At 43.3% G+C, this 16173-nt stretch overlaps 1 protein-coding gene across 6 annotated transcripts in view; it reads left to right on the top strand.

Annotated features, from left to right (window-relative positions):
* KLHL17 (kelch like family member 17) overlaps positions 1-16173 on the top strand; it is a 99872-nt gene that overhangs the window by 31333 nt on the left and 52366 nt on the right. For all 6 annotated transcript variants that reach the window (XR_005778111.1, XR_005778110.1, XM_040427137.1 and 3 more), the window contains one exon: positions 14985-15246. Coding sequence is in view for 4 of the 6 variants with exons in the window: in XM_040427137.1 (XP_040283071.1) it covers positions 14985-15246 (262 nt within the window). In the remaining 2 variants the exon portion in view is untranslated. The remainder of the gene's footprint in view (positions 1-14984; positions 15247-16173) is intronic.

The raw sequence follows: 16173 nt of genomic DNA, 5'->3' as shown, positions 1-16173 counted from the left end.
CTCCAAAGCATTACCATTGAAGTTCATTAGAATTGCACTGTGTTCCTAGGAACTAATGTGAAGCAGCTGTCACGGTCCCTCCCATGACAGAGGTGAGAAGATCTGAAAGACTGGCGGCACGTGAGGGTATCTGACAATCTCTCTGTTTTCTCCTTGCAGTGTGGTTGTTTGGTAATGACACACCTCTTGTCAGGTGCAGCTTGTGGTCATTACTGAGGCCCTATTTAGTTCTGACTCACACTGCTTACCATGTGGTTGATATTTCCTGCTGGAGTTGGTGAGCTGGTGTGTTGTTCCTTTGGATCTCCTGCTCCTCCATTCTTTAAGCTAAGTGCATTTTGTTTTGCATTTTGTTGTTCACTTGTGTTTGTTTTCTAGGCCTCAGGGAGATGCTGGTTCCTTCATCTGGAAAGGAACCAGTAGTCTCATTCCCTGCCACCACTCCTAGAGATTTCCAGGGTCTCCAGGGCTAAGGTTCCGGTGTATGAGTATTTCCACCTTCAGGGTCTACTCATATGGGCAGGAGTCAGGGAGAGGTCTAGGGATTCCTAGGAGGTCACCATCCCTCTCCCTTAGCTTTGAGGCCTAGACTCTGGTCTATTTCGTTCTGTGTGTTATCTGGTGTTTTCTCCTCCCCATTACTTGTGACAGCAGCCCTGTACCACTCCTGAGTACAGGGGCTGCCGCACACACACTCTGAAGGGGTAAAGATGACTTGATTGACGTTACCCTCAGTCGCAGACATTAGCCCCGGGTTCCTGCTGTTAGCCTACGGCGCCTGCTGCACATCTTTAAAGTCCTGACCGCTGACGTATAAATACGTAAGGTGTTCAGGAATGGATTACCTTTCTTTAATGGGGTTTTCCCATGAAGCTAACCCCTGTCCATATACCCTATTATGACATATGGACACAGTAGAGGGAAGTGGTTCCCCTCTGTGGGCCAGGACAAATAGTCACTCTAAGTGCAGCTCCTGTCCTGGAGACTCAAGCCATCCTTGTATTACAAGAAAGGCCATTCACCTGAATCGCTGCTTTGTAATCCTACATTTCCCTTCCTACAGAGAAATAAGTTAACACTTACGTTGTGCCAAATAAGAAGCTCAGGTCTGCTAGTTGATGTATTCTGGATAGGACTTACAGTCACGGGTGTGTGATCACTAATATTTGCACTTGCAGAGGGTCCCATGGCTTGAATCCTATATCCTGTTGTGTCATGCTCATATTTGCACAATAAACATTCCCTGCACTGACATGACTACCTCTACTCTCTTTCACTTATAGTAGAGGGGATAGAAGTCAGTAGTTACAGGTACTGTTAGCCCAAGTCACCAACTGTTTGCAGTTGAATTTATAAATCAACACCCATTTTTGTGGTGGCTACAGGTGAATTCTGCTGTTCACTCCTCAACTGAAACTGAAGTTTTCAGGACGTGACAATCTGTCTTTTTGACTGTTTCTAGAACTTGGTATGAAAATGTTCTTGATCAGCAACAAAAATTGATAGAGAATTTTTCATATTTAATATGTTTCTATTTCTTCAATTTGTGGCAAACGTCTTTGCTTGTCCTACATGGAGAGCTGAAAACGCTCCATATATTTCCATCACCAAAATGACCATCCATTCTGAAAACTTATACGTCCTTATCTATCCCCTTGCATGTCTTTTGCAATCTGTCGCGTCACTTACAGAACTGCAAGAAGACCTTTGCAACCAGATTTTCCTTTACTCCGGTGTCTTTTCTTTTTCTTGTAGCCTGTCCCATTTAGGCTATTTTGGTGCCACGAGTTTTGGCACCAAATAGCTGTGATAGCAGAGGATACAAGAAAAAGTAAAACGGCGTCATGGAAGATGTGGCTGCAAAAGTATCATATGTAGTCTCTTGGAGTTTATATCAGGATGTGACAGGTACTTTTTAAAGGAGTTTTCCTGGATTTTAATACCAATGACCTATTCTCACGATACAGTCATCAGAATCTGATCGATGGGGGTCCGACACCCAAGGACCCTGCTGATCGGCTATTTGAGAAGGCAGTAGCACCATGGCTTTGTGATATCACTTTCATTGGTCAAATAGCCCAGGTGTAGCTCAACCCCATTGAAGTAAATAGGGCTGAGCGCGATACCAAGCACAGCCGCTATACAACGTATGGCACTCTGCTTGGTAAGCATGGAGAAGGCTACGTCCCTCACAGAAGCACCGATGCCTTCTCAAAACAGCGGATCGACAGGAGTCCCGGGTGTCGGACCCCCACCGATCACATGCTGACGACCTATCCTGAGCAGGTATAGTGAACACTTCAACAAAACCCAGTCAACAGTTCTGTAAGAGAAAAGACAACAGTGTTGTCAGGGGTATCTGGCAACAGGAATGCCAGACAAAACTGTATTTTGTCTCTGCTTCTAAAATATTTTTCTGAGCGGAAACCTAACGGACCCCATTATAGTCTATGGAGTGCTTACGCTCCGTTCGGGTCAGTTATGTGCCGAATCTGTCCTTTCCGTTTTCCTGCTCCTAAACGGAAAGGCTGAACGGTGATGTGAACGAAGCCTTAGTGAGTGGCAAGTAGTTTTTATTTTTTTATTTTTATATAGATGAAATATTGTGAAATTCTAAAAAAATAAATGAAAAAATTTGTCATCTTCTGATGTTGCACTGCCTTTAAAATCTTTTACTGGGGCAGCTACTGTACTTGACCAGCAATATGTCTGTGATGAAAGCTGTGATGTCCAGCTCCCAAGACCCCACCTGATCATAAGAATAAAAAACCTAGCCACTTTCAGTGTTTATTGAGCCTCAGCGGTGCGTCCGTTCATATTGCCATAGGCTACCTCAGTGGAGGAGACCTCTACATTTACATGCAGCGATCTCCTCCACAGTATGAGGAGGAGCGATCACTAATCATCACTCGTCCCCTTACGGAATCATTGTTGGCCAGCAGCAGACGTTGTGTATACGGCACAATCTGCTGCTGGACATCTATGATTTAGGTCACCACATGAACGATTCTGTTAACCGATGAACGAGTGTTTCGCTTGTTCATCGGGTAATCGGCGACACCTTTACACCGACAGATTATCTCTAACGAGCCTCTGTATGAATGCTTGTTAGCGATGATCTGCTCGATGTTCAGGCAGTGTAGAGGGATCATATGCCTGTTACTACTGTGAGCGTGCACTATTAGTGGTCCACCCAAGTCTCTTGGAGTTTATATCAGGATGTGACAGGTCCTCTTTAAAGGAGTTTTCCTGGATTTTAATACTGATGACCTATTCTCACGATACGGTCATCAGAATCTGATCGATGGGGGTCCGACACCCAAGGCCGCTGCTGATCAGCTATTTGAGAAGGCAGTAGCACCGCAGCCTTGTGATATCATTTTCATTGGTCAAATAGCCCAGGTGTAGCTCAACCCCATTGAAGTAAATGGGGCTGAGAGCGATACCAAGCACAGCCGCTATAAAACGTATGGCGCTCTGCTTGGTAAGCATGGAGAAGGCCGCGTCCCTCACAGAAGCACCGATTCCTTCTCAAAATAGTGGATCGACAGGGGTCCCGGGTGTCGGACCCCCATCGATCACATGCTGACGACCTATCCTGAGGATACGTCATCAGTATAAAAATCCTGGATACCCGGTTAAAGGTGGACTATTCTTACTTGTTTGACAGTTCTCTTGACAGCTGATTCCAAAATATTTCTCTGCTGGGACCCCCAGTAATCGGCTGTAATGTTTGGATAACCTGGCAATAAAGTCCCCTTTACACTGCCCAATGTTCGGACAGGTTATCACTAATGAGCATTCATACGAACGCCCGTTACCAATAATCTGTTAGTGTAAAGCCTCATGCAGACGTCCGTGGAACACGGTCCGTGAGATACCGGACTGGCATTGCAGGAGCGCACAGCGTCATTGGTTGCTGTGATGCCGTGCGCTCCTGCAATGCCAGTTCGGTATCTCACGGATGGAGCCAATTACCCAATGAACAAGCGAAATGTGGATTGTTCGTGCAGTCACCTGAATCATCATTTGCCTGCAGCAGATCATGCTGTCTACTCACACTTTGCTGCTGATAAACCATCATTCTGTAAGGGGACAAGTAATGACATTAGCGGTCGCTCCTCCTCATACTGGGCAGGAAATGACTGCATGTAATAGCAGTGGTCTCCTCCAATGACGAGCAGGCGCTTGTCAGGAATGAACTCTTCCTTTCCAACAATCGTCTGCTCCATCGAGTTTTCCTGCAGTGGCACCACCGGAGATACTTAAATGGGACAAGACTGCAATACTCTGCTACGCTGCTATGAAAAATATGGCTTTCTGAGTATGAACATGATACAAAGTGATGTAAACAGTTTGTAGTGTTCACACAAGCGTTGTGACTGTTTCAAACATGCAACTGGCAGAGGTGCCAAGAGTTAGACTCCCACAGATTTCATACTGGTGGCTTGTCGTGAGGATAGGCCAGAAAAATTAGAAAGCTGGATAACCCAAGTGGATTGTCTGTGTAATGTAGGACAAGGCAGGTCCTCTAGAATGGAAACACTCCTTGTAACCACCATCCACTCTGACCAAGAGATAAAGATCCCCTCTATTGCCTCAGAAGTCCTAAATATGGTATATAAAAATGAATTTTCTAAAGTATTTATCCTCTTTACTTCTTAGCCTTTATTTTGGCATTCACTAGACCCATAGTCCCCTGCGATATACCTCTATAGTGTGAGTATTTCACTTCTAGCCCATTCGTATCAAGCCTTTCCTATAACCCAGCTAATACTGTATCTTCATGTCCTTGTGGGTGTTTCTTATAAATTACAATGTTCACCCCCTTCCTGTGGATTCCCTTCTCTGGGTCCACACCCATAAAATTAGAGACTATGTGAAATTCTCCATCAGCCTATGCTTATTACTTACAGTTCCTCAGGAGAAATCCAACCTTTCTTAAGAGTTCTTAACCTTTCTTCTTTTCCACAAGGAGCACAAGAGGCTAAGACTATAAACCTTTGTGCTCCAAACATTAAGTGGGAACCAGATTTGGCTAGTGTCCAAGAGTGCCTAGAACAGGGATCAGCAACCTCCGTGCCAGATGTTCTGAACTCCCAGAATGCTCCATTCACTTCTATGGGAGTTGTGAGAACTGCCAAGCATGTTTGCATGCTGGGAGTTAGTTTCAAAGCAGCTGGAGTCCCGAAGGTTGCTGATCCCTGGCCTAGAACATCATCTTCATCTGACACTCAATACTACCAGTATTCTATTAAGTTGGCCCTTCCCCATAGTTGTATATTGTATGTAGTTCCTGTTTACTTGGATGACTATGTCAGGGACTGTGCTAGTGACGACATACTGTAGATAGTGGAAGTGACCATCTACTTGTGGATATGAATGTAGTTTTTTTGTATATCTATAATCTGCAGTAACTCTTACATTGACCTTGGTTAAAGCTGTTTGCCTTTTATTTCTTGCTGTTATAGATGAAGCCTTTGATACCTCATTCTGAGGTGCAAGCCCACCTTGACAAATTAACTGAAGAAACTTACAAGTATCCTTAAATTGGTCCATCACCAAGGCCGCCGCAATCAACTGTTCCCGAGTATCTCCAGCATTGTAACGACACAGCTCCATCCATTGTGTAGTGGACAGAGCTGGTTACTGCAGGACCGCTCCCGTTGATGTGAATGGGAGCAGTGCTGCAGTAACCAGCTCTGTTCACTACAGTAGATAGAGTTGTTTAGTTCGAGATGCCTTCTTCTAGAGCTATTCTGGAACAGCTGATTGGTGGGGGGACTAGGTGTTGGAAAACTGCCAATCAGATATCGATTGGTAGGGTCTAACAATGGCTTGTCAACCTGGGAGAGAAGCATGGGCAAAGCCAGGGTATCTGTATATGGGGGAGCCAGGCCTTTTCTTCAGGCATTTATCGAACATTTCTGAGGATGTTGGACCCATTCTAATTCTTACGATTGCTTTGCATGATCTTCTACTTCTTCAAAAAAGTTCTAAACTCTTTCTCAGCCTGTTCTAAATTTTCCTGATGCTTTTAGGTCTGCTTTGTTCCTACAGTGTTGCAAACTTAAGTCTCTCATCTCACCAAAGTTTAGAGTCAATGAGAGGTCTTCCTGTTGTTCCCGCATCCTCAATGTGCGCTAGTCGAGGATCCTTTTGGCATGCTATAGCCATACCCTCTATTTAATCTTCATATTCATATGGCGCATAGGCCTTTATTATTTAATTTATTACCATTGTATCCAGTGTATACATTTCTGGAAGATAAAAGGTCCACAAACCTCATGTGTCGCTGACCCCGCGTACCCTGAAGACTTCTCTTGTGTTTGGCCCCGCTATAAATTTGACTGCTGATTTAAAAATGAATGTTTGGTTGAAGCATTCTGCTGTTTAGTCGTGATCCTCTAGGAGCCTGCTCCTTTGGAGGCAGAGACTAGTCATGGCTTCCATATGTAATTACGAATGTGTAGAAATTGCTTCTTCAAGAGCATCTATTTTTACCAGCACTAATCAGCAGCATGTAGGTGTACAGAGCAGGATGCCATAGCAGTGGAGGGCACAGAACTTTCAGTGATGAATCGGTGAAGGCTGCAGGGTGACATTCACCTCCTGTTTTCATTTTATTTAATTTTTTATGTATGCTCCCATACAAAGTTATTTACATCTTTACAGAATGCATTTAGTCATCAGTTCTGGAGCCACGTTTATCCAGTATGACTAATGAACTATGGGTTCCTCAGCAGTTGTTTTCTGTGGATAATTGTGTGTGGGGGGAAATGCTGTAAAGAAAGGCAGAGAACTCCGGTAGTATAAAGCATCCTACTAATTATTATAGCATAGCACTTACCCTTAAAGAGACATTTACATCAGCAAGGGGTGTATTTTTTTATTTTATTTTTAACTCTATTTATAGAAAACTTTTTAGTTTTTTTCACTTTTCCTTTTCCATTTTGGCAGTAATATACCATTGAAAATTGAAATACCTCTTATATACACTACCGGAAAATGTAAAAAGAACACCTAGAAGAGCTGCAATTTTGATGAGAATGACAAAGTATAAACTGCAAGTGGTGATTTTTCAATGATCACACAACTAAGGTGGTGAACCCCTTAGTTTGAGCAGTAGGACTGATTCCATGATGTTTTGGACTTATAGAAGGCTGGTCAAACTTCCCTCCATAAACACCAGTCGCAAACAGCCATGGTAGCCGTTGGCGCTCAAAACACGGACAACCGGTGTTGGTCCTTTGTGTTTCTGCACTATGCATAATGGCAGTAGGTGTTCTACTGCCCTCCTGTGAACTTTGATACAGCCATTATTAGTACTAAGGCAGATCCAGCTCTCATCACGGAACATTACTGTTTGCCATTCATGACTCCAATGGGCTCTCTTGCTGCACCAGTGCAGGTGCTCTTGACAATGATGAGATGTCAGTGACAGATGAGCTAGTGGAGCGAATGAATGCAGTCCAGCTTGAAGTAGATGGTTTCTTACGGCCGGTTGGTTTGTGATGCCAAGGCTGTCCTTTGGTACAGCAGCTTTTCTTATATGGCAATGTTGGTTTGTATCTGCATTTCTTAAGTGTCTAGAGCCATCTCTACATGTGTGAGTGACTCCTCTGACCAACGGTGGACTGGGAACTTAGTCCTTAAAGTGGCCCTGCAAAAAAAAAACTAAAAGTGGCCCCAATGTCGTAGGTGGGTCCAAAGTGACAGAAGGTGGGGCAACACAAGAAGATGGGACCAATACAATTTGGCTGGGTCAGTAATACCATAGTGCAGCACAGAATTCCATCGCACATAACCAAATGCCATAGTGCAGCACAAAATACCTCCCCAAAAGCTGTCCTTCTGTGGTGCCACTTTTTGTCCTTCTCCTCCTATTCCAATTGTCTCTAATATGGATCTGGAGAGGGAGGTTTGGGAGGTGGGATGTGGGCCACAACCCCAAGCCAGCCCACCCTTTAGCATGCTGCCTGGACTTCCTCTAAAAATGAACCCTATAGTTCCCCCCCAGTAGCATATAGCTGGCCAGCGGCAGTAAAAAAGGCTCAGGTGGCCCTGTGGAGCAATGGCCCACTGGGAAAATTCCCTGTAAGGTCTATGGCCAGTCCACTCCTGCCTCTGACTACTGTTGACCACTGATAGACTACAGAAACTTCTCATCCAACTCTTTGACATTCGACAGATGAGCCATCGAGCTTCTGAAAGTCCCACTATTTGGTCCTTTTCAAAGTCGATTATACGTACAAATGGTGCACACCTTCACCTAGCAGGCATAGTGAATACTTCAACAAAACCCAATCAACAGTCCTGTAAGAGGGAAGACAACAGTGTTGTCAGGGGAATCTGACAACAGGGATGCCAGACAAAACAGTTTGAAGCATCTGTATGTAAAGTAAGGCTCTTGGAACTTTTATTGCTACATACAGTCAGGTCCATAAATATTGGGACATCAACACAATTCTAACTTTTTTGGATCTATACACCACCACAATGGATTTGAAATGAAACAAACAAGATGTGCTTTAACTGCAGACTGTCAGCTTTAATTTGAGGGTATTTACATCCAAATCAGGTGAACGGTGTAGGAATTACAACAGTTTGCATATGTGCCTCCCACTTGTTAAGAAACACCCTCTAGCACTGCCATATTGTAAAATAGGCTTTTTATTTTAAAAGGGTTGTTCACCTATGGGGACCTTTTCTATAAACCTCCCCAGTATGGCTGGGCCAGCGGTGCCAATCATACTTACCTGATCCCAGCCACTGGGTTCTAGTTCCATCACTGTCTGCAGACTCTCCAGGTCTGTGGTCTCCCCATGTCAACATCCATTGCCATCCACATGCCCGCTGCAGTCAGTGCACCCATTCGTGGTGTGACCCAGTGACCTGACACATGAATGATACATCACCGTTGCAGCCAGTCATTGGCTGCTTCGTTCACAAGACTCCTGTTAAAACGGAGACCCGAAACCTACAGAACTTCCGGGCAGCAATCGAGCCAGAAGGTTGGAATCGGGTAAGTATGATTACCACTGCAGGTCCGGGCACACTAGAGGGTCTGTATAAAAGGTCCGCAAGAGTGAACAACCCATTTAACTCCTTATAGCTATTCTTTTGGAATTTTCCAGTGGTGTAAAAATTACATAGAATCTTCAAATATAGGTTGTTAATAATACTGTATGTGAAAAAATTCATTGGAATTTCTTCAGTTGCCTTGCTCTGTATAAGTGATTGTATCACCTATATTTCTACCTGTTAAAATCTGTGACATTTTGTTTTTCTAATCTGTTTTATTTTCTGTAGATTTTTAAAAATTCTATTATCTGTGCAAGACTATGGGGGCAGCCATCCTGTCTGAGCTGCTATTAGAGCATTTAGAGCTATGCTTTTGTTGTATACACAATGGACAGGAAATGTTCATTGGCTATGGGAGAGCTTCTAGATTTGCTCTGTGACCTGTGCAGAGTCGGGTCATTGTGCAGAGCTGGGGAGTAGATAAGCTGTGACATTGTGTATTGTCAATGGTGGATCATGTATGTGTGTGTGTGTATATATATCTGTCATTATAGTCCTGTCTGTGACAATGAGATGACTGCTGAGAAGTGATCTGTACAGAACAGGAAGTGTCTGCATATTATTAGGCTTAGTGAGTGGCTAGTATTTTTTAATTTTTTATTTTTATATATATAGATGAAATATCTATATCTTTCGATGTTGCATTCCCTTTAATATATTTTACGGAGGCAGCTACTGCACTTGACCAGCAATATGTTTGTGATGAAAGCTGTGATGTCCAGCTCCCAAGACTCCATCTGATCAGAAGAACAAAAAACCTAGCCACTTTCAATGTTTATTTAGGCTCAGCGGTGCGTCCGTTCATATTGCCATAGGCCACCTCAGTGGAGGAGACCTCTACATTTACATGCAGCGATCTCCTCCACAGTATGAGGAGCGATCACTAATGCCATCGCTTATCCCCTTACAGAATCATTGTTGGCCAGCAGCAGACGTTGTGTATACGGCACAATCTGCGGCCGGACATGTATGATTTAGGTGACCACATAAACGATTCTGTTAATCGATTAACGAGTGTTTAGTTTGTTCATCGGGTAATCGGCAGCACCTTTACACAGACAGATTATCCCTAACGAGCCTCTGTATGAATGCTTGTTAGCGATGATCTGCCCGATGTTCAGGCAGTGTAGAGGGATCATATGCCTGTTACTACTGTGAGCGTGCACTATTAGTGGTCCACCCAAGCCAAAATATGTGCTAATGGAGGAAACTTCACAATAACTGTTGACTGATATATTCTGAAGCCACACCTGGAAGGGGTTATTTCAGTACAGCATCTTTTCCATCACATACACCTTGATTTACATGTGCTCGCAGTTGGAACCTACGCAGTTTGTGCACGTTCAGATCTGTACTGGGTGCACCATGCATACACATATTGTAAGAATCTCATTAAAAACCCAAGTCCTGCATTTATGATCTCGCCGCTGTGAGTCAGTCGGGGGTAATTGGCAGTGACGGATACTAATCTGGTATAGTTTATAGGGAACTGCATACAGTAGTGTTTGGTTCAGGTGGGGATAAGACTACACACAGATTTTCTCATTCTCATTATCTAATATAGGAAGGAACACACAATTATGCCTCATTTACACGTCAGTGTTAGGTCAGTGATTTCAATCAGTGATTTTGAGCCAAAACCAGGCGCGGCTCTAAACACAGGTTCAGATCTTTCCCTTATACCTTATGTCTGTGGAGGCTCCAAGCCTGGTTTTGGCTCAAAATCACTGATGGAAATCACTGACCTAACACTGATGTGTAAATGAGGCATAATTGACCAAAACACTGACGTGTGAATGAGACATTACTGGCATGCTTGGCTGACCATACTGAACAGCTTGTTTTAATTTTGAGTTGCCTATATTTTTCATTATGAACAGGTATAATGGAAAGATTAGTCGATTTGTGCCTCATGAAAATCACTGATCAAACACTGACCAAAGACTGACTGTGAAAGCGTCCTAACGTGAAGCTCCTGGACCCCATTGACAAATCCGGTGTCATGGCATTTATAATACTGGTATTGGCTTATGTGGCAGAAGTGCCTTTAGGCCCCCACAGGCACCAGGACTTGGTTCGACAGCTACCTCTGGACCCCCATAACTGCGCCCTGTAGAAGATCTAGTAATCCCCTTGCTGTATCAGGGTTCATTCAGACGACCGTAGCCTTTTGTGGTCCGCAAGTTGCACACCAGCCCGTGTGTATTCTGCGATTTGCTGACCGCACATGGCCGACACTATGAGAGAAAAGCCGATTCTTGTCAGCAATTGTGGACAAGAATAGGACATGCTCTATCTTTTGGGGAAGGGGGGGCGCAGAACGGAACTACAGATGCGGACAACACACGGTTTGCTTTCCGCATCTTTTGCACCTCATTAAAATGAATGGGTCCGCACCCGTTCCGCGAAATTGCAGAAGAGATGAGGACACATTCATACGGTCGTCTGAATGAGCCCTTAGTCTGGTTGAGTAGTAGTACCCATGTAGGTGTTAATTCACCAGTAATTAAGCCATCACTAGAGGATTTCCCCTTAATATAAGCAAATGAATCTGTCACAGAGTCTTCCTCTTTTGGGGAGAAATTCTAGGTGAAATTTTGGATGACAACTCCCGTGGCTGTGACGCCTGGTATTTTGGTTGTCAGACCAGAAACTGTTGGAAACTATTTTATTTAGCCTTTTTTTTTTTTTTACAATTGAAGAACTTCTTTTTACTGATAATTTTAAGGGATTGTCCGGTTTCGTGATATTGATGACCTATACTCCCGGCACCCCAACAATCAGGTGTTTGACAGTGACCTCACAGCACCCTGCTGCCTTAACAGTGACCTAACAGTATCCTGCTGTCTTAACAGTGACCTCCACAGCAGTTGCCCCTTTAATAGTGGCCCCTGCCCCCTTAACAGTGACCTCCACAGTGGCCTGCCCCCTTAACAGTAACATCCAAAGTGAACGCCTCTTTAACAGTGACCTCTACAGTGCCCGCCCATTTAACAATGACCCCCACAATGCGGCAACTAGGTTCGGGCGCACTACTGGGGGGTTTCTTTATATACATACTTTGTTGTGACGCCAGTTGCAGTGAAGAAACAAGGGCACAGGGCCCCTTTTAGTGATGTGGTAGATGTTGGTACCCAGGTGTAGGAATGCCAGAGTGGTATAAGGTGACCTATAATGTCCCTTAATGGTGTTGCTCTTACCTGGATACGCTGGAACCCCAGGCGTGGCCGCCTGGAAGTGCAGAAAAAAGGGTAGTAGTAGTAGGGGATGAAGAATAAATTGAGTCCAGACCTTGTTTGTAGTTGAAAACCGCTTTACTTGAATAAACTCTTCTCAAAAGTTTACAGGCTTTGTCTTGGTTTTCAGCAGGCTTTGGCATTACTGTGGCAGGCAAACTCCTCTTTGCTACATCAGTTGCTCTCTGGCCCTGCTGTGCTAACAGGATAGCTGTATAACTAAGCTTTATATGTATATATGTAGTGGCTCACCCGTCCTGGCCTATAGATCTAGGTGCTTTGGTATCAGATTACCCTACAGTCTGTATAATACGATATGTAAATAAAACAATATAGTAGTAACCGCCCCTTTTAACTGTAACTTTCACAGTAGTAACCGCCCCTTTAACTGTGACTTTCACAGTGGCCGCCCCTTTACTAACTGTGACTTTCACAGTGACCGCCCCTTTAAAAACAGTGACCTCCACTGTGCCCGTCCCTTTAAGCAGTAAAGAAAAATGGCTGGGTTGTTATGGAAACCTGGAGTAAAACTGTGTTTATGGCAGTTGGGATTTGAAGAGAGAGACTTGCAGGCTTGTATTGGCTAATGTGGGTCATTTTTTGGGAATATCTCAGGAACGGTATGGTCTAAAACCTTCCCGGACACCTGATGTACCTGTGTGCCAAATTTGGTGAAGATCGGTCTAGTAATTTTGTCGCGCATAAAGAACAGACAGAAACAAATTTTTATATATGTAAGAGACTAGCAAAGGGACAATACAGGATCCAGTAGGGGTTTAGCCACTGAGAGGTGGGGGTCACCTCTGTCGGGGCGGGTGCTCAGCCTGTAAGCAGGGGTAGCTTTAAGGGACATCTAGGCATAAGATAGGGTATTCCCGACTAAACATAGGAAAAAGACCACCACCACCATCACCGCTACTGGTATCTCAACAAATCGTGAGTGCGAAGGACCAAATGCACTCTTAGGTTTTGGTCCCATTTATAGAGATCCTGTATTGACTATTTGCGCTTAGAAACTGCCATCTTATTTTTTTATAGGGGTGTAATTTATAATATTTTAATGTATATCGATAAAAGTTCGTTTTTATCCTATTGATAGTAGGGAGGTTTTTCAAAGATTGTTAAATATAATATATATACTTGAATATGTTTCCTCTTGTTTTTTTTTTTTTTCAACTATATGGGACATTTACGAAGCATGTTGCGGCAGAATTATGGCATAGAATGCGCTAAAAAGAATGGCGTTTTGATTTACGCCAAATATATAAACTATTTTCACTGTAAAGCATGCATCAAGCCAGAAATTAGTTATAAATGTCAGTGGGCGGCGCTATAAAATTGGCGCATATTATGCCTTATTTATCATGCTCTTATCGGCAGAAATGGCTCAAATTGTTGAGTACTATTAAGCTCGCTTATGTGGTGGTGTTTTGTATAAAAAGTCGCATTTGTAAAAAGAAAAATCAATTCGTTGTGGGAACAAGTGATAGTTGAGTGTTCAAACAGGATGCATTTATTTTTATCCAATATAAATGAACTAAACAAAAGTGGGGGAGATTTATCAAGCTGGTGTAAAGCAGAACTGGCTTAGTTGCCCATAGCAACCAATCAGATTCCTCCTTTCATTTTTCACAGCTTCTTTAGGAAATAAAAGGTGGAATCTGATTGGTTGCTATAGGCAATTAAGCCAGTTCTACATTACACCAATTTGATAAATCCCCCCCAGTGTTTTGTCAGTAAATTGACATTTAACAAAAACAAAACAATAACAAAAACATCCCAAGCCTGAGACAAGTCGCAATTTACCCCTGGAAATGTCGCATATATGCTTCAAAAGTCGCAAATATGTTTCAAAGTCGCAAGTGCAGTCTGGCAGGGGTTGGCTGAAATGGAGCATTTCGGTTTAAAAAAATCACATTTTACTGCTATTGTCATTAAGATGTCGCAAATCAAGAGAAATAGGCCAATAATCAAGTTTTATATTTTAAAAAGTCACATTTCAAGAGTGGCGTGCACCTTTTGATATGAGGTGAAACAAATCACCACTTTTGATTTTGTAATTTTAGTATTTTTTTGATGCAAGTTAAACCATTATTGAGAAATGAATATGAACACACTATTAGGGTACGAGTATATGACTGAGCAAGCCACATCCACACGCAGCCATTGGCTACCATGGACAGGTGTACAGTAGCTTGGTCGCATGCTGCCAGCCACACTGTGTGGTCTTCCCGTCACTGTGATGTCAGGGGAATAGAAAGAGGAAACCGAACCCTATAACAAAGATTCACATTGGGACCAACTCCATTGCTGGTTAATACCGACACTCCTCTAGCCACCTAAGACATTTGGACATGACACTTTGCCTCTCTACCACATCTCCAAGATTCTTGGTTTGATTTCCCACCTCCAGGTTTGCTATCCTTGTAGGGTCTGTACAGGTTGTCTTGGCCATAGGTAAACCTTGCTAGGCCCCTATAGTAGCCACATGGGCTGCCCCTAAGTATGTATACTCATGCACACTGCATGGGAAAAACACGCAGAATGGAGTACCTGCCTGCTGTCAAGTCCCCGTAGACTCTGATGTTAACGTATACATGTATCTATATGCTGGTAACCACTATATATACAAATGTCTATATATAATTTTTTTTAACTGTACAGCTTCAACGTGTGAAGCCAGTGAAGGAGAAATCAGGAGACCAGTCCCCAGCCATGGAAGGGACGGTGCAGCTTCTGACCCGGGAAGGCCACAGCATCTCCCACAACTCAAAGCGGCACTACCACGATGCCTTTGTCTGCATGAACCGAATGCGCCAACGGGGGCTCCTGTGTGACATTGTGCTGCATGTGGGGACCAAGGAAATTAAGGGCCACAAAGTGGTGCTGGCATCATGTAGCCCTTATTTCCACGCCATGTTTACAAGTAAGTACCATTTTACTTTACTATTCTCTGAGCTGCAGTACCACACACATCTATTGAATAGGCTTTAAAAAAAAAAGCAGCCATGTTTTTCTAATCATGAACACACCATTAAATTAGAGATGAGCGAATATGTTGAAATTCATTTCAGGTGCGATTCACAGAATTTTTGAGAGGGAGAGTGAGTGATATGCATGAGGAGTATCATAAGCTATTCACCACTCCTCTTGGTTTCTGGGAAAAATATATGAAAGCTAATTTGAATATCTTTCCCAGAAACACAGAGGAGTGTTGTCTGGCTTATAATACTCTGCATAAGTACTATGCATACTAAGCACTCTCTGTAATTATGGCGTACCCCAAGACAACGCATATATATTGGCCAGAAACCCAAAGTAGCATACTAGACTCTCTTTTTCTCTCTCTGACTCAAAATGACTAAAAACCTGGTCTGCTAGAATTCAAAATTTTTGGTACTGGCAATTGATTTGTTCATCCTTACTTCAAATCCTTGAGTTACTCCACAAGAGGATATTCTTTTTGGATTTGTCAGTAATGCCTAACAGCCAGATGATCTTAAGGTACGTTTTGAGGCAGTATTTCTGGGTTTCAATCACGGTTATATTAAAGGAGATCCTACCGCCCACCCTCACTCTCCCAACAAAAAGCAAAAACAAAAACGGCTTGTAGCTGTGAATGATTGTTGTGATGTGATTTATTTTTGAACAGTGTCTGACTTGTTATAGAGCAGCCATTTGTCCCCAGTTGTGCCCATCTTAAAGGGAACCTGTCGTGTTTAACATGCAGAGTTTAACGTACAGAGCAGGAGGAACTGAGCAGATTGGTATACAGCTTTGTGAGAAAAGATTCAGCAACACTTAATTTATTCATTAAAATGTCTCTCTGCTCTTTTTATGCTTAGGAGTCCCG

Source organism: Bufo bufo, chromosome 1, assembly GCF_905171765.1.
Source record: "Bufo bufo chromosome 1, aBufBuf1.1, whole genome shotgun sequence".
In the NCBI taxonomy this organism is placed as follows: domain Eukaryota; kingdom Metazoa; phylum Chordata; class Amphibia; order Anura; family Bufonidae; genus Bufo; species Bufo bufo.
This window is presented reverse-complemented; position numbering and strand designations above follow the sequence as displayed.